The sequence below is a fragment of the Terrapene carolina genome, unplaced genomic scaffold, assembly GCF_002925995.2.
Source record: "Terrapene carolina triunguis isolate 2854851 unplaced genomic scaffold, T_m_triunguis-2.0 Scaffold230, whole genome shotgun sequence".
In the NCBI taxonomy this organism is placed as follows: domain Eukaryota; kingdom Metazoa; phylum Chordata; order Testudines; family Emydidae; genus Terrapene; species Terrapene triunguis.
In genome coordinates, this window is record NW_020664581.1 from 2,758,688 (window position 1) to 2,782,185 (window position 23,498).

The following is a 23,498-nucleotide window of genomic DNA, read 5'->3' on the forward strand; positions in this document are numbered from 1 at the left end:
GAAATAGTGGCGGCTTTTTGTACAGGGCAGGGTCTCCCTCAGCTGTTTTCGTTTGACAGTTGTGTGCAGGTAAATGTTAAAAACATTTTTCATGTGGTTCTAACGATTGAGTAGAACTTTTTAAAGATTCCGGTAATCATAATAATTAGTTTGTATTAGTGCATTCCCCACTTCGTTGGGTTTTGAGTAATTGTGTTTCATGTGTTTCAAGACGGTCCGTTGCCAGGTATTGGGAAAATTTCTCCTAAATTAGACCACTAACGGGTGCAAACTTGGGATATAACTAAATCACATCAAATGTTAATAAAACTTGAACAGAATTTGAAATAATGATTATTTGTACTGATAAATTGGTGACCCCCCCAGTGAATATTTTGGTTGAGTTTTGAACATAGGTCCTCAACGTGCAAACACTTAATTTAGTTCAACGAGTCTACTCACATTAATAAAATTATACACATGTTTAAATGTTTGCAGATCAGGGCCATAGGAAGTACCAGGAAAATAGAGAGGGCTTTAACTTAAGATATATATTAGACATAATACAACTAGGTCCCCATGGGCCTCTGATGTTTTCTTTTATAGAATATGTACTGACCACTTCTGTGTGTGAGTACTGTTATGTACTCAGAGTTATCGACCATGTTTCTCTGATGCTACAAGCCCTGGGTCTTCAGCCTCAGTATTCAATGGTGGTTTTATAAACCACACCCTATCACATGGTGATAATGATCCCGCCCTAAGTTTTTAACCCTTTCAGTGCCCATCTCATTTTTGTGGTAAGGTTTAAATACCGAACTGTGACTGGGGCCTGGCATATATTTAAAACTTAGATTGACATCGCTAGAGGCGTCAGGGGTATGTGAAAAGTCCACACTCCTGAGTGCTGTCGGTATGCCGACCTACAGCCCCAGCGTAGAGGTGGTTAGGTTGAGGGAAGAATGCTTCCGTCAACGTAACTACCCTGGCTCAGGCAGGTGGAGTCACTGTCGCAAAGGAAGAACCCCCTCCGTTGCTGGAGTGTGCAGCTGCAGCGCTGTATGCCTCTGTAACCTCCGTCGTGTAGATCAGCTCTGACTTGCCAGGGCAGCGTGACCACCAAAGCAGAATGTCCTCGTGCAGGACATCACCTCTTCTTTTCTGAACGGAGGCAACGGAGGTACTTTTCCAAGTTTTGTTTCTGATACATTGGTATATTAGCCCACCTCCAGTGCAGTGTACGTCGCTCTCTTCCTGCACACTTCACCAGTCACCTCACAAGAGCCCCCGATTATTGTACTCAAAGCTTTAATAGGCAAAAAGACCAGTATGGCTTTGAATGTCAGTTGTCACAGCATATCCTCTGAGGCCTCCTTCCTTATCTGTGCCACGTCAATTCAAATCAGAATAGTAATAGCATTGAATTTGCCCTAAAAATGCATTGATGTTTAATTTAGCACACAAATGTTATTATTCGTCCCTAAACCATTAACACCAAGAGAACTAATAATTACCTTGTGCTATATATTTATGTAACATTAACGACACACATCTGCATATTGTATGAAAACCCCCAGAGTGAGCCTAGCATTTGCACGGTGTACCTATATTATTTGCACAGTGTAGTACTCAGTGTGTTAGTAAACATCACTGCACATTTTAATAGTGAAGATATTGGGCAGTTTCTGGAAATGATTTGGAAAAAAAAATACTAGCTACTACTTTAACTCCTAAGAGAGCTAACTTTACAAAAGGTCTTGAAATGGCACTTTTCTAGATTAGACATTAGATATGGAAAGTCCCTGTAGGTCATCTTGTCCATCCAGCAAGGCTGTTCTCTACAGTATATTTCCCCAGTATTGCTTTGGCCAATCAATTTTAAAATGTTCCAGGCAGTGGGGTTTCCACCACTTCCTTTAAGAGACTGTTCCACACGTAACAGATTTCCGTTTTCTGTTACATTAATTTTCCATTTATTTCATCCCATCACTCCTACTTATTTCCTTTTACACCATGCTAAATAATTCCTCTCTCCCCAAAGAGAGATCTAGTCTGAGACGGGAAAGGGAGGAGAGGGGATGAAGCCAAATATTAAGTGTTTTTTGTATCTAAACATTAACAAAAATCTACCTGCAAAACTGTTCACCTAATTCAGAAAGTATTTTTCTACTCAGATGTTTTTTGAAATCACCTGTTGATTTTTTGGAAAAACCTGAGTGGTCTGGATAGCCGCCCTACCCATTGTGTAGCATCTTCAAGGAGAAGAGGCAGTGTTCATGCATTGCAGGATAATGCTCCAAGCCATCGAAGGAAAGGAATGCTTTCCTTCTTTCAGTGGACCTCATCAATACATGGAGAATTAGGGAACAGGGAGACATTTCGAAAGGTCTGAGTCCCTCATTGCTGCTCACAATTCTTTGTGAGTGATCCTAAACCCTTTTACAATGAAAATGAGAAGTAGTAACACACACAGAACCCAGAACACTGTTTCTGCATATCAGGACATTGATGAGTGACTCTCTGTACGTAAAAGGGTGATGGATCGCTCCTGCTTCTTGCGAGTACAAGTGATAAGGTCGGGAGAACCAGGTCCTTCTGAAGGGTCAAAAAATCACGTCATGTGCTTAGATGCCATAGCCACAAGAGCTTTAAAAATACGTATAATGAAAGGTCCATTTCACCTGCATACTGTAATTACTGTAAATCCTGCTTAACTGTCATTAATCGGCAGAATCCTTTACCCGTATACTCTAAACTGAAAATTAAATAGTGCTCGTTTCAACACTTAAAACTGATGAAAGGTGATTTAAAACTCTTGCCTAAGAAAATGATTCATCATAGCCTTGCCTTTAGCTATAATATTATTTAAATCTTTAATATGATTAATTTAACATTTAAATTAAAATAACATTCAATTGCCAGTGTGGAATTAATTATTTTTCCACTTCTCAAATATTCCTCCTCTGCATCTTGCTTCGGGAACGTCAGAATCAGGTCCATTGGAAAGGCCTCCTGTGCACCTATTTTATTTCCTAACATTTTCGTCTGTCTTTAACTGCAGCAGAACACCGACATTATTGAAAATTAATGGAAAAGTACAAAGATCCTGTTTAAAGTACTATGGACTTTACACTCAAAGCAAAGTCTGACGTAAGTCACAAGTCCCGACCCTGCAATTTGATCTGTCGTCTATGGATCTGTATTCCCAAGAGAAATGCCATTTATAGCATGAAGGCTCCTGACAGACGCACAAATCAGATTTCAAGATGGGGGTCACCATGAAGTAGGATTGTTTTAGATTATTGAATGTTCCTGCTTATTCTAGTACAAATATAAAAGATGTAAACATGTAATATATTAACTAAACAATTCTAACTGGAATCATTATTTTAAAGTTATTTTAGGACATGATATTCGCATTATCTATAAAATCACTTCATTAATGATTTGTATCACAGTAGAACCTGGAGGCTGCATTGACCTGTGCACAATACAAACACATTTTAAAAGATGTCTTTGCCCAGTTCCAGCGCCGCTGAAAAAATTACCTTGTCAACATATGCCACATACAGACAAGTGCACATTGAATATAACACAAAATAAACATTACTGAGGGCACTGAAATACGTCACCCAGTCCTGTCCCTGCAGCAGTACTAAGCGCTGGGATCTGGTCTTTGATAATTAACAAACCATTACCATAGATTCAGAATTAGACATCATTTGCAGCAAAATAGTCACTCCAGCCCCTCTCTCTGTGTCACACACCTTCCCACCCCACCTCCTGTGGCCACCAACCTTGAATGAACACGTCTGCAGCCCCTCTCTAATATGTGCAGCCTGCCTCTTGGTTACGTGAGAAGGAAGGTGCTGGCTAAGACGACTGTAGGGTACCTCCATGCACAGTCCCACACTGAATGCAGAAGGCCAGTGAACCTGCTGCATCCTTGCAAGGCTGACGCCAGGGGCTAGGTTCTGTTTGTGGAACTGTAGGGAGCAGTAGGCCCCGATTGTGTATTTACACTAGAACTGAGGCCTGTAGAGTGTGTGCGTCTATTCCAACTCTCTCTTAATTGCATATGATGTTTCAAATAATAAATATATGATCAGCTCTTAAACTGGGCCTGCAGAGCCAGTGGTGGAAGTACATTTTCACTGGAATAGGCTGAGATCTAAATGTGATTTTTGTAGTTTAATTCCAAAGAATTTATTGTATGGGGAAACCAGACTGCAAATTACATCCTCTGTGGCACTGGAGTGATGGTGGCAGAGCGCTGCAGTGTGTGTGTGTGTGTGTGTGTGTGTGTGTGAGAGAGAGTGAACAATCTCTACTGACAAATTTTTAAATAATATTTAATCGTTTCCCCATTTTTAGTATTTTTTTAACATAAGAGTAGAACTTCAAAGAAAATGGACGTTTTAATAAAATGAAATTGTTGGAGTTTTAAGAAGGAAACTCATTTCTGTGCCCAGCAATTTTGGTAATGAAAATACAGATCTAGAGGAAAGAAAGTAGTTTAATTTCTTCAGTGTCTTAGATATTTGAATACATCTTCACAACTCCTCCAAATGATCCATTCTCCTATCTCCTCTTGCAGACAGGCCCAAAAAAGGAAAGAAAAGTGCAATTTAACCGGCTAACTGGTGAGATCAGGCTGTATAATTCTGTCAGGTTATGTTAATAGGCTCGGTGGTGGCAGCTCTGGCTAAGGTATGAGATGGGGGCTGTATGCAATAGCTTACACAGAGGAAAGAATTAAACATTTTAAGGCAATGCTGACCTAGATGAGTTGTTTGTGGTTTTCTGTGGCGTGCTAGAGATGCTAGTTTCAGATGGAGCTCTTGAGTATCAGTTATTAATGTATATAGGGATTATTTATATTTTTTAAACTTGGTTCTACAACCTAAATTTAAAAGAACTGCCAGATTTTCATGACAGTTCCTACTTGTTTTTTTTTTCTAAAACACACACAATCAGAGGTACAGAAAGAAACGCAGAGGTACTAACACACACAGCTGTGAAGGGGCAGGAATGTTTTTTTGACCCAGCAGAATACCAGGTGTCTAAACACACTCCAGTAGAGTTGGGGTGGGATTAGTCAATCCAAGAGGCAACGTCCCTATTTTCCTACCACATTACACCTCTTTTGACCACCTTCTCTAGGAAGGTAAAGGTGTATTAAAGGCATATTATCAGGTTGAAAAAATAAACGTACTTAGCAGTATTAACATCTTAGATCATTGTAACTGAAATAATTTTTTTTAAAATCCAGCTCACTTTTCTCATCGATACTGTGTGTTTCCTTTTGGCATTTCTCGGCGTGGTTGATGAAAATAACCTTTTCAGTTTCATTTTTGTTTCTGGTCAGTTTTGTGGCTCGGTATTCATCTACTAACTGAAGGCTGCAGTTTGGGGGTTGCCGGTATTGAAATCCAAACGAGCTGTTTCCACTGAAATATAAAAAGCTGCAGAAACATTTCTCTTGAGCTGAAATTTTGTAAAACTGTTCTAACACATCCCAAATGTTGGAGCGAAATCGACTTGACAGAGCCTCTTTACCGAGGCAGAATCATGTTCCTTGTTATAAATGTTGGCAGTGGATTACATCCATATGTTGAGGCAGAAAATACCCATGATTCTAATGAAATTTTCCCTATACTAGGGTGTATCTGCTCAGGCACACGGAGGCGCTTCCTCCTTCAGGCCATGATATTACTAGTGAAGAGGCACTTAGTTCTTTATGACAAATCAGTTAGCTCACAGCTGGCATAATTAAAGCAATTTGAATAGCTGATCTCTCCTAGCTGCTTAAGTTTTGAACAGTGTCCGCCTCATGCCACGGAACTTCTGAGTTACTTCTATGGGCGCTTCTTCGTAACCTCATTGTGTTCTCTTTTCCCCCATTGTTGCAACTAGGGAACAGTTTAGACATTAGGCTATTGGAAGTGCTTGGCTTTGCAGGCTGATAGCACACTGTCTATCAGAGATCTGTCTGATCCAGTGTCATTGCAAGATAAACTACTTGAAATGCTTGTAAAAACCATTGTTTTCCTGAAGGAAGCTGTTTGATTTCAGATATAACTGGAAAGGTGGAATCCTTGCTAAAATGCCATTGAGGTTCTGTAGTAATTTGCTAATTTCACAGAAACATCAGTCACCGGGAGAACTGTGCTGGGACGGAGGCACTCACTGCTCCTGCAGCCTGGTACAGCTCTGCTGTGTGTGGATGTGCTGGGCTGTTCTAGACGACCCAGCGTGGTAAGGTTGGCTGCATTGGTTCTGCTTCTGCACAGCAGGTACTGGCTGTGCTGAGCCGCACCGTTTCACCATGAAACAACGCCTTGTGCTAGTGTAGACGGGTCTTTGGTGGGCAGTCGCTGATTTTAAAAGGGAAACGGAGACAGCCTCCTTTCCAGTCCTTGTTAGCACAGTTGGCAGCTGACAACGCTCGAGTTCTGTGTTTGTAACGTGTGGGCGTTGAGCTGGTTCTGTCCCCATAAGGGTACGTGAAAAAAGTCCCTTTAAATACCCAGTCCACACTGGAAGAACTCCACTAGCTACTGCCATGGAAACTGTGGACAGGGCTTTGATGTATTGATTTAGGGCCAGATTTTCAAACCAGCTCAGCATCCAGCACGCACAGCTCTTCTGAAAACCATGTCACTCACGCAGGGGGCTGAAATCTGCCTCCGGGTGCTGAGCACTTCTGAAACCCCCCTCCCTCATGCATTGGTGCCAGAGCTTGTTTGTGAGATTTCACCACCTCATGCAGATGGACTAGAAATCAGGACTAGGAGGATGAGTCTGCATAAAAATAAACCCACCATAAAATGCTGCGGTTCTCTCTGAGACGCACTCCAGATAGCAATAAAACACCTGCCGGCAGAGGTGTTGGGAGACTAGCGAGCTGTGGTAATTGGGTACAGGCTGGGTAACGAGAACATGGCTGGGTTAAGTGACTCAGAGGGACGGCTCAATTACGGGGGATACTGAGCACATTTTAAATGTCAAGTGGCCTTTCCTCTGTTTGGGGGAGGGGGTGGCAAAGGGAAGGGTCTGAAGTGGGTGGATTAATTTAGTGCAATGTCATAGGGGAGCCTTTTTGTTTCTCATGATGCCTATTGCCCTTAAATGTTGAAACTGGGTCTTTGTACGCAATGTTTGTGTATTTATGTGTATATCTGAGGTACAAAGTTTTACAATTACTGCCTTTTTCTGAGTAATTCCAGATGTACTTTAGTCTCTCTACTGTCAAAACTTTTATATTGTAAAACTGATGCTGGTGGGTTTTGGTTATTTTGTGTGGTTTTTGTTTTTGTTTTTTGTAAAAAAAGAAAAGAAAAAAACAAGTCTGCATCTCTATCCATTGTCAGTTTTAGGCTGTAAATTCCAACTATCAATAAAAACTCAAAATTCTCATTGAGAGCGGTGGATTTCTCAAGCCCCAGGCCCTATCTCTGCCCTCTCAACCTTCTCCCCTTGCACATTTTGCACCCAGACTTACCGGTAACCTCCCCAGTCCTGGCATCCGGTTTTTTGTTCGTGTAAACTGATGACTTTGGAAACTCTGAATCTGACCAAGGAAATGATGCAGAACAGAGAACGTTCAGGCAGTGGCACTATCCTTTGTATTGTGTTTTTATCCTAGGGGGTCTCCTGTGATGGGTTGGGGAGCTCTGTGATCAACTGACCTCGCTGGCTGTGAACAAATCAGCCGTGTTCCTAGTCTCAATACGTAAGACAGACAAACAATGGCTTGGTGCAGTGTTAAACGCTTGTTTCCTTTCCCCCCGTACCAGACACCTCAGAGAGACCCCTCGTTCTTATCAGAATAGGAATCAGGGTTTGCCTCCAGGCACCAGTCAGGGTCTGACTCATCTGCTTAGACAGTTTAGAAATCCCTGGAAGGCAGCAAGTGTACATAGATCAGCATGGAGGCTTCCAGGGCAGCACCACCTGCTGGGTCCTGTAGGAAATTGCAGTGGTTTGGTCGCGCACACACAAGGGCTTTCAACCTTTTTTCAGTTGTGGACCCCTTGGACAGGTTCCAGGTTGGGGTTTTTTAGTGTGTGTGGCATGAATGGCCTAGAGCAGGTAAAGGTGACGGGACTTGTTTTTAACACCTGCATAACCAGCCTCTGGAGAGTTGGTGGCAGCAGGCGCTTAATAGAATTTTTTTAAAGAATTAAGACACTCTTGGATGAGAGTTTACAATCACATTTTTATAACTACTCAGCCCCAGTGGTTGGATGACAAACTTCTCCTAGGACAGGGGGCTCAAGCTCCCCCTCCTCCTGCACCTACCTCCCAGCGCTTTCCTGCCACCAAACAGGTGTTTGGCGCTGCTTAGGATTTTCCAGGGGGTGGGGAGGGAGCAGGGCTGCAGCGCACTCAGGGGAGGAGCTGGGGATTTGTGGAAGGGGTTGGACTGGGGGGCGGGGAAGAGGCAGGGCCTCCTGGAAGGCTTCAGTGATGCAGCCCTTGTGGTGATTTGAGTTCCCTGTCCAAGGAGCGGGTGGTTCCTCACTATTCCATGGGCCGGGTTCGTGCACCGGCCACAGAATGCAATAGCCCAGCAACCCGGTACAGCGCTGCCTTTGGGGTGTTTGGCCTAATAGCTTGGAGTTCAGACCTGGAACCTATTACAGCAGGAGTGCTGCTCAGTGCTGATGGAACTGCCAAGCGCCAGCGCCATCAGCAGCAGCTGCCTCAGAGGTGATCTGTCCCCCTGCCTCCCACACTAGGTCTGATCTGCTCTAATGGAGATTGGTGTCATGGTTCTCCTAAAATGTGTAGAAGGCTGAACTGGTCTGTGAGCCACAGAACTGTCCAGACCCTTTTTGAGTTATGCCAAACTCAGGGGGTTGAGGTCTCCCTAGGGCAACGCACAACACGCGACAGGCCAGTCAAACATTTTGCAAAAGTCTCCGTGCATCTCTCTGCCACAGTGGTGGGGGTGAGGTGGTCATATTTTAACCACCAGCGTAAATATTTTTTTAATTAATCTGTAAATACTGACATGAGAATGGGCTCTCAATCTAGCAGAGAAAGATCTAACCCCATCCAATGGCTGGAAGCTGGATCTAAAGTGTTAATTTGTAACAGTGAGGTTAATTAACCATTGGAACAATGTACCAAGGGTCCTGGTGGATTCTCCAGCCCTGGCAATTCTAAAAATCAAGGTTCGATGTTTTTCTAAAAGATTTGTTCTAGGAATCATTGGTGGGCAGGTCTCTGGCCTGTGTGTTACACAGGGGGTCAGATGAGATGACCACAATTGTTCCTCCTGGCCTTGGAATCTATGAATCACATACAGGCCATGCCTGTTCTTCGCACACACTCCCCCATTGACAGCAGTGGGTGTTCTACGGGGAAGTAAAGTCCTAAATTAATACCTGGGCCCCTAGACCAGACTTAAAAATAAAATTCAGCTCTCTCGTGAACGAGTTTGGCATCTTTCTGCTGGGCACTCAGCAACCAAGCCTTTTGCCAAAGAGATTTAATCCAGAATTAGAGGGACCAGCAGCATGCTCTCTGGCATTGCTCTGATTTCATCTTAATGTACTTCTCAACTTTGCGGGGAGGTGGAGATGCAGGAAGGGGCCTTTCCCCACCTACAGAAGCAAGCATCCCATTTTGCATCTGGTTCCTTTACTGCCCTGAAGCAAAACCTCACATAGCTGGACTTGGGCCAAACCAAGTAGATCTGTGGTTGGCCTTTCCTTTTCCAGTTTCCTCATCATGGAAAAGTGACACAGGCACCAGGTTTGCCTGCCACCCAGTGCTCTATTCCTGCTTAATGAATTACTGAATCCAATACTTGGGGAATTAAATGCTTCCAGCCAGTTTAAATAAACCATGGCCGTGGGACTCCAATTCTGGAGAGCACACGCGCTGCTGAATGGAAGGAAATCTGTTAGAGTTCACACCTCCAGCCCACTGAAGTAGAGCATTACTTCTTTTGGATTTCAAAGTTAATTAGTCTTTAGTAGCTAGTTGTTTAAGAAAGCTGTTCACCCAGTTGAACATCTCCTTGGTAATCTAGACAGCACGCATGGGAGCATCTTGTACTAGAAATGGTCACTTTCCATCCTGAATATTCCTGTAACCTTAAAGATTTAGGCAAAAGTAGGCATCTGAGATTGAGAGCTCCAACCCAGAGCAATGAGGTTTCCTAAGAGCAATGTTATATTATGTTCAGCTTGTGTACAGACTGAAGCAGTTTCTTCAGGATGAGAAAACACCTGGAATAAAATCCACTTATTTGCCCTGAAACTCAAAAATCCACCATTCTCCCTCTTGGACTCAGAAGACCACCCTCCCATCATCTTAAAGGGAGGATCGTGATACCATATTGAGTGTATAGTCCACAAGCCATATGGATAGAAAGCCCAAGAGAGAAACACTTCTTTCCCTCAAGAAACCCATTAGCAGAAGGAAATGCAGCTGAGCCAAGAGGCTTTTGTAGCAGAAGGCTACAGAGCTAATCCAAAGAAGAATGGCTCCATCCTGGAGCTGGAGGAAAACCTCAATAGAGTACGCCAAGCTTTGCTCTAAGCACACAGGGTTCAGAGACCTGGATGGAAGAAACTGAGCAGTCCTGAGTCATTCTGGATTGAAATATTATGAACATGAATCTAACTGGGTGATAAGTTCTTGGGCATCCTCAGATGAATCTGGAGGACTACGCTGCCATGGTAACAGGTGATGCTATGGTCCAGCATCTGACCTCTTGGAGTTAGAACATCTCTAATGGGGTCAAATATCTCTAAATGCTTCCTTCAGCTTCTTCCTTTTAGGGATAGAGAACAAGCCTAGGCCTCCGGGGACTGAGCGATCTAGGTGATATTTAGACACCAGGGCCAGCTGCAAAGATTGCAGCTTTTGGGTGCTGACACCTCCACCCATTGAGGGGGAAGTACACACTATGGAGCCCCTCTACTGGTGCATCCATTGGCCAGAGAACCTGGCAACACCAAGAAATATCTCTTGGATCAGCACGATGAACACAGATCCTGGGTGGGAGACGTTTGCTGGCAGCTGAGGCAAAGTGAGGAATTTAGGGTGATACTGGTATGTACCTTTTACACCCGTTGTTCTGTATTGGATTGATGGTGGATACATGAAGACCCTTAACAGGCCTGTTCCTACCCACAGTTCTGGGGCTTGTGACTCAGGAGTGGGGCACATAGAAATGCAATGTCATGAGGGAGAGCACAGGAGAGGAGCAGGGTGATGCTCTGGTTACTGCTGGGACAGAGGGACGCTATTAAATGATGAATACAAACCTGCCCAGCAAGACAAGCAGCGAGCACTCTGCCCCCCTCTAGCCCTAACCACTGCAGGTGCACCAGCCTGTGACTCACGTGTGAACAACGGGGAATGCTGTGTGAGGGAATCGCTTCTGGAACCGAACCCAGCTCTGGGAAGCCCTGTGTGCCATACAGCCCAAGAGAATATGCATATTAATTTTTTATTAAATTCAGTTAGTTTTCTCTTTATATAACAACATTTTCCCTCTAGGCACAATACAATACAAGGACTCTGTATGTTTGACACAATGTACAGAAACTTCAATAATCTACAACTGCTCCGGGAAGTTACAAAAACCTCCCTGTTGCACCAGCTCCCTGCCACCGCCATGATCATACAGGAAAAGGAAGAGGGGACCCTGGGGGTTAAGACTGTACAAAGAGCTCTGCACTGAAATAAAACATTTGTACTCCTTTAAAAACAAGACAGGTAGAACGGTCAGCGGGAGAGGGCAGGTCCCAGGCCCAAGGGGCAATGGCAGGAAGGTGGTGAACTCTAACCGAGGGGGGGGGGTTGCTACCGGGGCCAGGAAAGGGTCTCGTGTGACCGGGCAGCCCCTGGGCCCCAAGGGACCACACACAGATGCCCGCTGGGTTTGGGGACGAGCACACGGCTCTAGCATGTGAGCTGCTGGGGGCTAAGCTTGCCAAGGTGCAAACCGGGGAGGATGAAGGGGATGTGTTTCTGTACCAGAGATGCCATCGCCTCAGTCTCATGATTCCACCTTTGCACTGACAATAAGTTACAGCAGTAAGCGGGCTGGGGAGGGCTCAGTGGAAGTCGTAGAGAGCGGGGGCTAAAGTACAAGCTTGTCCCTGGTACACAGATTGGGGGGGGGGGGGGTCAGGAGCTGAGCTCTGAACACCCCAGCACAATGGATCCATTGCGCTCTGGGGATCTCAAGGAGCTGAGGTCGGCCCCCACAGCACAATGGCAGTGAGGAGCCCCCTGCCTTCCCCATCAAGGCTGGGGCACGTCCCGGCTCAAAGTGGAGGCCTTGCTCTGCGGCTGGCGTACAGCGGCTGCCTGGAGACTTGCCGCTGCCTGCCTAGGGGCTGGGGCTGCAGTGATCCAAGCACAAGCTGGGGAGAGCTGACACGGAAAAGGCAGCAGCTCGGTGCTGTGATCTCCGAGCTCTGGCCACTTCACCCTCTGGGGCGGCGTGGCTGGTGAGCCCAACGCAAGGCTGGTAGGTGAGGGGCTCATGCCACACTGCTCCTGTACACAGGCCCCAGGACGGTCCCTGTAACTGGCCTTGTTATCCTGTTCTACAGCTCACCCCAGGGAACCTCTCAGAGCAAGAGCCGAGCCCAGCCCCACACAGCCCTTCCCCCCACTCACTGCAGGGAAAATGGGGGCTCCAAGGCTGTGCCAGACACAAGCCCCATAGCAATCCAACCTGCAGAGGGGGAGCGACGCTGCGTCGGGGGAACCTGCTCCCCACAGCCTGAGTGAGCACAGGTTTCCTGGGGTGGGGGGAGACGGTGGGACCAAGAATATAAGCAGGTCCCAGTCCTCAGTCTCCCCCCTCCCCCGCCAGGGGCAGACCAAAAGAGGAGCGGACTCTAAAGCTACAATACTGCTAATGAGAGACCACCCCATCCCACCAGAGCAGGACAGGGAGGAGGCCCCTCTTCCCCCCCCCGAGCGGCTCATCGGGGGGCACTACTCTTGTGCAGACACTGTGCCAGCAGAGACAGTGCCTGTCCCGGGGGAAGGGGGGATATGGCCCCGTTGCTGGACATGGGGTAGGCAGGATGGTCCCAGTCCTCTTGGCCTACTGTCCATGGAGCTCTCCTCTGGCCTTGCTGGGCAGGCTAACCCTGAGCTCAGGCCCCCAGCCGTGCCGCTCAGAAGGGCTGGGCCAGAGCCGAGAGGGCCTGGGCCGAGTGCCCCAAGGGGCTGGCAGCAGGTCCACGTGGATTTACAGACTGGATGTGCAAGTTCACAGACAGCTCCTGGGGGTGCAGAGGGGTAACGGGGGAAAGCTCCTGCTGCTCCCCAATGGCGGCCGGGGTGGGGGTTCAATGCACAGCACCTCCTGGTGCTCTCCCAGCAAAGGGCCAGTAAAACCCCACGGCAGCATTCGCAAGAGAACCAGAGCACTGCTCAGACAAATGCCATGCCCAGCCAGGGACCCCAGGCCTGTGTCCTGCCAGGGGTGGGAGCCGCACTGCCCAGCCAGGGACCCCAGTCCCGTGTCCTGCTGGGGGTGGGAGCCAGGACCCGAGGCCCCGTGTCCTGCCGGAGGTGGGAGCTGCGCTGCCCAGCCAGGGACCCCAGGCCTGTGTCCTGGTGGGGGTGGGAGCCAGTAATTATGTGGCTCAGACAGGCTTAGTGGGGTTGTAAGAATGGATCCCCACTGCCCCTAGCCTGACAGTTCCTACCATAGTGTAACAGACTGATCCTGCCCTGACCCCTGCTTCTGTCCTGAGCACGCAGGGGGCCTGGGGCTTTCCAGTACGATGGGCCCCTGGCAGTGGGGGAGAGTAAGGCCTCCGGCCTCCTCCTCCTCAATCAGTCAGGCCTGGGCCAGCTCAGGTGCTAACCCTGGGCATTGCCTCTGCTTCATGCGCCGGGGCCCGGGGGACTCCGTGCCTGGAACGGGGGCTGCTGCTGAGCCAGGCTCACGCGTCCGACAAGCAGCTCTGGATGCGGTCGATCCACTGCTGGGCCAGCTGCACGTCCTGGGCACAGAAATTGTAAACTCGTTTTGTCGTCTTCAGCTGCAGGGAGAAAAGGCAAGAGCTGAGGCAGGGCGTCCGCCGGGGGCGCCGGGCACAGCTCGCGATGGGCCCCGGGTCCCCACCTGGGCAGATGGGCAGGCAGGACTGGCTGGGGGCCGGCGCCTTCCTGGAGACACAACTTGGCTCCAGCCGAAGGTGGCGAGTGCCTGGCAGAGTCTGTACCACTGGGGTCCTCTGCAGAGACCACAGCGCAACTCAGGAGCCCGAGCCCCGGCCTTGCTGCCCAATGCAGAGCTGGTGCTCAGGTGCCTTGGTCCAGCCCCAGCCAGTATCACCCCCGGCCCACCCCCTGGCACGGAGATCCAGCTTCTCTGGGGCTGGGGACTCACGTCGAAGAAGGCCTTCTCCTCCACTGTCTTGGGGGCCCCCATGGTGGGGGTGCCGGGGGTGATGGACTCCACTTCTGCCAGGTCAATGACCCCTTTGCACTCTGTGTCCATCCGGTTGTCATAGTACCGCAGCTGCAAGGAAAGGTACCGCACGTCAGCCAGTGCCTGCCGCACCCCGGCGCCCCCGAGTCCCGAGCTCACGTCAACACCGGGCCGGCTGAGCTAGTCCCCTTGTCCAGCCCCTCCAGTACCTGATGTTTGGTTTTATCCAGCACGAACCAGCGGGGCTTCCAGGGCTTCATGAAGGCTCCTTTCTTGTAGAGCGTCCCCTCGTACGACCTGCGGGCAGCCAGAGAGCGGGTTAGTGCCTCGCTGCCGCGCACCGGGGGGCGAGAGCCCAGTGGGGATGGACCAAAGAGCTCAGCTCCCAGCAGCCAGAGACTGAACCAGCTGAGCTGCAGAGGGCTGGCCCCATGGGACCCACACCCCGTCCCAAGCAATAGGGCCCATTGCTGACCACAGGGCCCACGCGGCCTGGCCTGGCCGTCTCCCCCCGGGCAGCCAGAGCTCCCTTCACCTGTTCTCGCTCTCTGACATCTGGAACTGGCTGTAGAGGTTGCTGGTGCTCTTGCGGCCCCCCTGCTTCCCGCTGGACGGGGTGGAGGTGCTGCTGGTGTCACTGTCCAGGCTGAGGTTGAGGGTGGAGCCCACGCTGCTCTCCTGCAGGTAGACCCCCAGCGAGCGCCGGTGGGGCAACAGGCTGGAGGACATCAGCAGGGAACTGGATGCCATCTGCAGAGCACAGAGCAGGGAAGTGAGGGCACGGGCCCCGCCCACTGGTTCCTTCTCATCATCACACGAGACCCATTGAGCCTGGGCACAGGGCACTGTCAGCCCCTCCCCGGCCACACCGGCAGCTGGGGGCAGAGCCAGGAGCCCTGGGCCAAGTGCCGGAGCAGGCTCCCGGCTCCTCCCAGCCCAGCCCCTGGCTCACAGACCTACCCTGCTGGCCTCCTGCCGGGCCTCTGTGCGTTGGGAGGCTTTGACCTTGTCCCACGTGTCCTTCCAGCGCTCCGGCACCTGGCCCAGCTCCGCCTCCAGGTTGTGCAGCTCCTGCGGGAGGAGTCAGAGGTTATTCCGAAGAGGGGGAAAGACACCCCTCCCCCGCCCTGAGATGGGCCCGGCCCCAGGAATTCAGGAGCTGCAATCACAGACCCTGCGCACAGACGATCCCTGCCAGGCGTGATCAGCGTGTGAGTGCCAGACTCAGTGCAGACGGGAGCGCCGGGGGGCTCAGCAAGGGGCCTGCTGGGGGAGCAGTGGCTGATCCAGCCCAGGGGTGTGGATTTCTGCTTGGCACACCCACCCTTTGAATAGGTCGTGCAGATCTGGTCACCCCAGCTCAGAAAAGATTTATTAGAATTGGAAAAGGTGCAGAGACAGCAACAAAAATGGTGAGGGGGCTGGAACAGCTCCCACGTGAGGAGAGAGTAACAGGACGGGAACTGTTCAACTTAGAAAAAGGATGACGAAGGGGGGGGGGGATACGATAGAGGTCTATAAAATTACGAAGGATGTGGAGAAAGTGAACCAGGAAGTGTTATTTACCCCTTCATGTAACACACAAACCAGGGGTCACCCATGACATTAATTGGCAGCAGGTTTAAAACAAACAGAAGGAAGTATTTCTTCACACAACCCACAGTCAGCCTGTGGAACTTGTTGCCCGGGGATGTTGTGAAGGCCAGAAGTATAACTGGGTTCAAAAAAAGATTGAGATCAGTTCCTGGAGGACAGGTCCATCAATGGCGATTAGCCAAGCTGGTCAGGGACGCAACCCCATGCTTTGGGTGTCTCTAAACTTCTGACTGCCAGAAGCTGGGATTGGATAGCAGGGGATGGATCACTCGATAAATTGCCCTGTTCTGTTCATTCCCTCTGAAGACAGGGCACGGCTAGATGGACCATTGGTCTGACCCAGTCTGGGCGTTATGTTCTCGTTTGGGGAGGCCCCTCCCCCGCGTCCCACACACCTCCAGCAGCTTGGAGATGGCGTCGGGCTCCACTCGGCTGCGGTTGTCGTAGCACGGCCAGATGATTTTGCGCTTGGTCTGCGGGGCACTGGAGTCCTGCCGATCCTCCACCTCCACGTGCTCTGGCTGCCCCTGCACCAGCTCCCAGTCGTAGGAGGGGCCCTCGGACAGGACCTCCTGGGTGTAGTAGTCCCACACCTTCAGGTTGGAGATGTTACTGTAGGGCCTCAGCACCTAAAGAATAGGCCGGGAAGTGCTCAAGCAGGGCCTTGCAGCCCCCCCGCAATGCCTGGCCCCAGTGCCACAATGGCCAGAAAGGCGGTGAACTGTGCTGCCGGGCTGGGGATCCAGCAGCAGGAGGGGGGTCCCCAAGGGCAAGTCATCCCCCATGTGGTTCTGCCGAACCCTGGTGAGCTGGGACAGACTCTGGCTCCAGGCCAGCATGTTAGCCATCTGCTCCCCGTGCTGCAGCATCCACCCCCGCCAAAGATCGCATTGCGGTGCATGGGCCAGAGGCAGAACGGGCCCCTCTGTACTTTGCCCAGTGGTACGCAGTGCCCAGAGCACAGCTGTAATGGCAGCCTCTTACAGTGTCCTTGGGTAAGGGGCACCCAGTGAGCAGGTGACTGACTTCCTGCGTGTCCCACCAAGTGAAAACCAGGCCCTACAGTGAGAACAATGAGGCACTTTGCAGCTGTGCACGCAGGGCAGGGCCAGTGAGCAAGCACAAGTGCTTTCTGGCCATCGCACTGGTGTAAGAATCAGGCCTTTGGCAGAGGATGAGACGTGAGAAGTGGAGCCCTTCCCTCAGAAAACACTGGTTAGACTGAGTCCAATCATTCCACTGGAAGGTGTCGATTCTGTCCAAACTCTGGAGGGAAACTAAGCCAGCAGGCTGGCCAGGCCAGGCTTCCACCAGCAGGAGTGAACAAAAACATTCCATTTTGGTTCATAGATTCCGACATCTCCTGATTTTAGAGGGCTTGACTCCACTCCTAGCACTCAGGGGTGGTCATACAGCTGTCCCCAGCCCCGCAGCAGGGCAATCCTGCAACTCCAGCTGGTTAAACCCGCTGACTTTGCTGCTTCCCTAGTCCCCTCGCCACATGGCCCCAGGAGGGTTTGCTGTTCACTCAGGAGGCAGCACTGCAGCTGGGATCCCCGGTCTCTGTGCTTGAGAGGAAGGGCACTGCTATCTCCTCCATTTCAGGCTGATTGGGGCCTCCCTCGGAAAGGCGAGGTTTGGGCCTCTGTCCTGTGTCACTCCCAGAGCTGGGCTGCCTCGCTCCCTCCAGGGCTGGCTCCAGGCACCAGCGAAAGAAGCTGGTGTTTGGGGCGGCCAATGGAAAGGGGCGGCACGTCCGGGTCTTTGGCGGCAAGTCCCTCAGTCCCTCTGGGAGCGAAGGACCCGCCGCTGAATTGCCGCCAAAAAATGAAAGTGGCGCGGTGGAGCTGCCACCGAAGTGCCGCCAATCGCGGCTTTACCTTATTTCCCCCCCCCGCTTCGTCGCTTGGGGCAGCAAAAAAGCTGGAGCCGGCCCTGGCTCCCTGCAAGCAGTGGGGTGGAGGGAGGTCTCCCTGGATCGTGCACTGGGCTGTGGAGGCAGAGGCTGCGTCCGGCCCGGCGTCTCCGGCCAGCCGAGCAGGCTCACCTCACCATCCTCGGGGGCGTACATGTAGTTGAAGAAGACAGGGGTTTTCTTGTTCAGCCGGTCGATGTAATCCCAGATGGACTTGTAGACCTGCTGGCTCTTCCGCTCGCCCTTCTCTTCATACAGGAGGCCTGTGGGGGGAGAGAAAGACAGGCCGCTCAGCTGACAGCGCTGCCCATCGGTGACGGGGCCGGGGGCCCAGAGCCCTTACCCAGCTCGATCCGCTCGTAGTCCGAGTCCAGCAGGAAGGTGCGGAACCGATTGGAGACGTAGTGGTAGCTGAGGAACTTCAGATAGTACTGGGTGAACTCAAACTCCATGGGGAACTGGAGGTGGATCTGCAGAGAGACGAGCACATAGCCAAATGGACACCAGCCTCCACCCAGCAGATCACTGGATCTGCAGCTCCATGCAAGGGGTGGGCTGGCTCTACACCTGGATTCCACTGGCCGAGACGAGGCCCAGGACGCAGGTTAACCCTGCGCTGAAGTCTGACAGCCCAGGCTGCTCCGAGCTCACCTGATGGACACAGTCCAGGAACTGCAGGAAGACAGGAGCGAAGCCGCTGCTCTGACCAGCAAGGGTCTGGGCTCCGCGGTGGCTGAAGCGGTGCCCGAAGGACAGCCACTCCTTCTCGACGAGGAGCCGGAAGCCCTCCATCGTCCGGTAGTAGGGGTCTGACAGCAGCTGCACCAGGGACACCACCTGCAGGAGGGAGGAGGCCAGAGTCACGGCCCACAAGGGGCTGGGACCTCAAGCCAGCAGCTGGGAGAGGCCAGCCGTGCCAGCCAGTTGCTGCAGGGCTCTGACTCCTACCTGCGTGGTGATATCCCAGCCATCTTCCAAACTGACCAGCACAGAGGAACCTGTATCCAGCAGCTCCACCACCAGCACCGAGATCTGCAGGATCTTGTGGATCTGCGGACACAGCACAAGAGGTTAACAAGACATCTATTGGGGGGCGGGTTTCGGTGCTGGCCCCGAGCAGGGGACAACAGGGGAACAGCCTTTCCCAGAAGGCTGGTTAGCTTAGAAGGCCAGAGCTTCTGAAGTAGATATGGGGACAGTCCAGACCCTAACGTCGCACACAACAGCCAAGTGTCTGCCAGGCTCAGACCTGCCAATCCCCTGGACCCGAGGAGACTGCAGGGCAGGAACGGGGCTGCGATGGGAACAGAGCTGTGTGTGAATGAAACTCACGCCACACCCCTCCACTCAAAGAGAGCAGCCCTCGGCAACACTCCCCTGCTCAACCTACCGAGGAGCAACATGAGGGCCATCAAGGGCACAGACTAGAACCCCTCTCCCCCAGGTAGATGAGCAGGCGCTGACTGGCGCCGGACATCCAGAGCATGGGGGGAGAGGGAATGGCTCCACTCAGACACACGAGTCCCTGCCGATACCAGACTCACCAAGAATCTGGGCTGGCCTCGGGCAGACAGCACTTGTTTCAGGGCCCAGGCGATTGGGCCGCGCGGTCCCTACTACCAAGAGGAGAGTCAGACACAAGATCTGAGGCCGTGTGTCTGCCTAGAGGCCCAGAGCGGGGACAGTGCCTAGCCTCTGTCCAGTCCCAGCACGCACAGGGCACATGGCAGTCAGCACAGCGGCCCAGAGAGCATCTAGCAGTGGGAGCTTGACCAGCTCTGGGGCACAGGCCTCTGGAGTCAGCCAATCCCAGCAGCTTTGCTCTTGGGAGAGCTCCCACCACCAGGTCCCTTCCTGGACTGGAGGGTGTGTTCCTAGCCAGCCTGGAGTTGGCAGGAATCCCATACTCGCCAGCACGGGGGTGCATCCACTGACTAGAAGGGACCACTGGATCATCTACTTGGAGCTCCCGTATAGCCCAGGGGGTTAAATCTCATCCAGCTACCCCTGTGTATTGACTCCAAGAGCCTGTGTTTGGGGAAAGCTCCTTCCAGAGACATCCAGTCTGGACCTGAGGACACCAACGGATGGAGAACCCAGCACTTCCCGCAGTAGCCCTCACTCACTGTTCAAAATGGTGCCTTATTTCTACTTGGAAGCTGTCTGGTTCCCATAGCTTCTTGTTCTGCCTTTCCCACTAGATCAAAGACCCAGTTAGAACCTGGCATCTTCTCCCCGAAGGGTCTAATCAGCATAATCATTTCACCGCTTGTTCTTTTCTGACAAGCTGAACAGATTGAGCTCCGTATGTCTCTCACTGTCAGGTGTTTTTTCCAGCCCTGCAATCATTTTTGTGGCTCTTCTCTGCACCCTCTGCAATTTTCCAGCAACCGTTTTAAACTGTGGACCCCAGAACTAGACCTAGTATCCCAGGAGCGGTCTCATCAGGGCCATGTACAGAAGTCAAATCACCTCCCTGCTCTGAGTCACTGCTCCCAGCGTCGCACTGGGAGTTCACGTTGCATTCCTTGTCCACTAGGACCCCAGCTCCTTCCCAGAAGCCAGGCCTGCATTCCTTGTTCCTAGCTGTGGGACTCTGCCCTTAGCTGTATTTAAACACATTTTGAACGGGCCCAGCTTACCAAGCGATCCAGATCGCCCTGTAAGATGGCCCTCTCCTCATTGTGACATAGCACTCTACCGCTCGGTGTCACCCACCAATTTCACCAGATCCCTGGGGAGATGTTGAATAGCATCGGCTTAGGACTGATCCCTGCCAGGCTGCACTGGAAATGCCACATTCCATGACAGTTCCCACTGACAGCCCTGAGGTGGCGCCGAGCACACTCTCTCTGGTGCTCACCTGCTCAGGATCTAACCGATGGCCGTCCGTGGGCTTGGGAAGGAATGTTCCCCCATGTCAGACTGGCAGAGACCTTGGGGGTTTCCCTCCCCTGCAGCCTAGGATGTGGGTCACTTGCCAGGATCATCGGGGGGGGGGGGGGTATCTCAGATAATTCCCCGCCATTGTGGGGGCCTCAGGCAGTGGTGGGCCTTGGTCCCTCCTAGTCTCTGCCCGTGGCACACCATAGGCTAGTCTCCTGAAATACCTTGGTCGAATTTCGGCTGGCGGGTTTACCGTGCGGGTGCTGGTGTCCTGCAGGTCAGATGAGATGATTTGGTCCCTTCTGACCCTAAACCCTACGACGGACTCAAAGCTGGCATGATGCTTGAGTCCTGTCCCAGTGACCCAGCAACGAACCCCCACCCCTTGCCTTGGGGGTCCTGTGACACACACCAGCAACCGCCCTCAAGCACCAGCTCCCCTCACACTGTAGGATCCCAGGTGTGGAGGCAGGTCTGGCCCCGGGTCTGCACCATGGCCCCGGCGACAGCCCGTCTGACCCTGCCCAGCCCAAGACCCAGCACACTGACCTGGGACAGCCATTCGGACTCCTCCAGGGTCCGCAGGTAGGCGAGGCTGGGGTCTGTGGAGGGGCTGCCAGGCACGCAGGCCTTCATCAGCTTCTTGAAGCTGGCCTTCACCTGCCGCACGTCAAACACCTCGATGGGCACCACCTCCCAGTGCTGCAGCGGGTCTGGCTTCACTCCCTGGGCAGAGGGCGAGAGCGGCAGCCCAGGTGAGCACAGGCTGGGCAGCACCAGGCCCGTTCCCGCCTACCCGCCCCTTCCCTTCCCGGAGCCCCTCCTTTGCAGCGGGTTCCCCACGCCACTCCTGGGCTTTGCCTAGGAACAGCTGTAGCTGCACTGGTCGCTCTGGGGCACTGTGCAGGGGGAGCCTGGCTGCCAGGCTGTGAGCCCAGAGGGGGTCGGTCCCTGGAGTGGGCCCCCTTTCCCCACACCGGTCCTGGCTGCAGGGGAGATGCCTCCCATGAAGCTACCACTCCTCCCTGACAGTCCCCCCCATTCTCCCCAAGCCGCTCCACACACTGCTCCTGCTGCTGACGGCTCAGACAGCTCCCTGCCCCCCCGGGCCTGCCCCACATGCTGCCTGGTCGCTGGGCTGTTACCTTCAGCTGCGACTTGTCCCCAATGATGTAGAGAGAGGCCCGGTGCTGGCGCAGGAAGCTGGCCTCAGAGGGGGCCCCATTGTGCTGAGCGCTCAGCAGGTCCTTCCCAGCCAGGCGGGACCCGATTTCCATGTTCAAGACATAGTTGCTCATGCGCCCGCTGGCCCGGATGCTGCCCCACTTGCCTGCAAGGGAGGGGAGGGTCATTGCCACGGCCCGCTCAGCTGGCTCCCAGGCCACGTGGCCTCCGACCTGCCCTGTCACCTTCTGCCTTCTCCCGGACGTCCAGCTCTCCTCACTGAGCTGCTCCGGCCCCCAGCCCAGATTCCCGGTGCACTTGGGGGATCAGGTTTGCTTCTCACTCCCCCCACTCGCCAGCATGTGGATTGGGCAGCTGGGGCCCGCCGGGGTCAGAGGCTCTGGAGCCTTTGTCCTTCCTGCAGGCACTGCTGAGATGACCCCCTCTGGACAGACGCCCTGCCCAGCCCGCACTGGCTCAGCGAGCGGCACCAATCTGCCCGTGCACTGTGGGGCCCTTGGCGGCTGCTCCTTGTCCCTGTGCACTGCACCCCCCCTACCTTGGCCAGATAACCCCCCCTCCCCGGTATCCAAGCACTGGCAGATGTGTGAGGTGCCTAAAGCAAACCTGAGAGCCCGTTCCAGAATCAGTTGGGGGCTGCACTTACCTGCGGTGCCGGGAACTGCGCAAGGCAAGCCATTCAGTGACATGTTATCAGGCTGCAGGGAGCCATTAGCACGCAGCAGCTCATTAGCTCACTCTTGTGATTGGGTGGGAGGGTGTTACTGGGACGCGTGGGTTAGTTATGTGAAGGGGGTGTGGTGTTACATGGGGCAATCAGTCACATGACCAGGGTTAGCGCCCGGCGGGTTAGGCAGATGACGGTACAGTACCTCGGGGACTTTCACGGCCCTTCGCCGATACGCCCTTGGGGGTGGACAGAGTGACCACCCTAGCTCTGGGACCTAGCGCTGAGAAAGTACAGGACGAAAGGCGTCTCAGCAAGGGTGGCAGACCATGCGCTTCACCCCGAGCCGCACTCGCTGGGAGGGGTGGGAGGAGCGGTGCCCCGGGGCGAGATGGAGCGAGCGGCACAATGAATGGTATGAGTGAGGTGACCCCGGCTGGCTGTGCTCCCAGGTGATCCGAGTGCCAGACACTGGGCTCCCACCCCCAACAGCGAGGACAGGCCCATCTCCTCGTGGGGCTGCCCCATACGCTCTGCGAACCCTGGGGAAGCAAAGGTGAAGCATCTACTCTACGGCCAGCTGCCTTGGCGCGGCGGCCTCTTGGGCGAGGGCCCTGCGGGGCAGGGAGCTGTGCCCGGCGTTCCTCACCTCCTCGGCTAATAGTGCCTGGCCCATCGTCCTTCCCTCCCATCACCTGCTTCATGAGCGATCCCAGCTTGGGCTGCCTCTTGTCGGAAGAATCTGTAGCACCAACAAAACACCAGCTTTTGGCTTTGCTGTTTGTCCCCCCAGCATTTCCCCTGCCCCCCCGCAACACACCCTATGGGGGGAGGGGGAG

At 52.6% G+C, this 23,498-nt stretch overlaps 1 protein-coding gene across 9 annotated transcripts in view; it reads right to left on the reverse strand.

Annotated features, from left to right (window-relative positions):
• Window positions 1–11,824: 11,824 nt before the first annotated feature.
• Window positions 11,825–23,498, reverse strand: part of SBF1 (SET binding factor 1) — a 44,153-nt gene continuing 32,479 nt past the window's right edge. For 3 of the 9 annotated variants that reach the window (XM_026656408.2, XM_026656407.2, XM_029912489.1), the window contains 13 exons: window positions 22,865–23,401; window positions 21,953–22,137; window positions 21,357–21,533; window positions 18,870–18,971; window positions 18,573–18,758; window positions 18,265–18,391; window positions 18,054–18,184; window positions 16,402–16,635; window positions 15,371–15,481; window positions 14,946–15,160; window positions 14,620–14,707; window positions 14,369–14,500; window positions 11,825–14,018 (listed from right to left, as the gene is read on the reverse strand). In XM_026656408.2, coding sequence (XP_026512193.1) covers window positions 13,920–14,018; window positions 14,369–14,500; window positions 14,620–14,707; window positions 14,946–15,160; window positions 15,371–15,481; window positions 16,402–16,635; window positions 18,054–18,184; window positions 18,265–18,391; window positions 18,573–18,758; window positions 18,870–18,971; window positions 21,357–21,533; window positions 21,953–22,137; window positions 22,865–23,401 — 2,324 coding nt within the window. In that variant the 3' untranslated portion in view covers window positions 11,825–13,919. The remainder of the gene's footprint in view (window positions 14,019–14,368; window positions 14,501–14,619; window positions 14,708–14,945; window positions 15,161–15,370; window positions 15,482–16,401; window positions 16,636–18,053; window positions 18,185–18,264; window positions 18,392–18,572; window positions 18,759–18,869; window positions 18,972–21,356; window positions 21,534–21,952; window positions 22,138–22,864; window positions 23,402–23,498) is intronic. The other 6 variants (XM_024203039.3, XM_024203038.3, XM_024203041.3 and 3 more) reach the window with 4 other exon arrangements.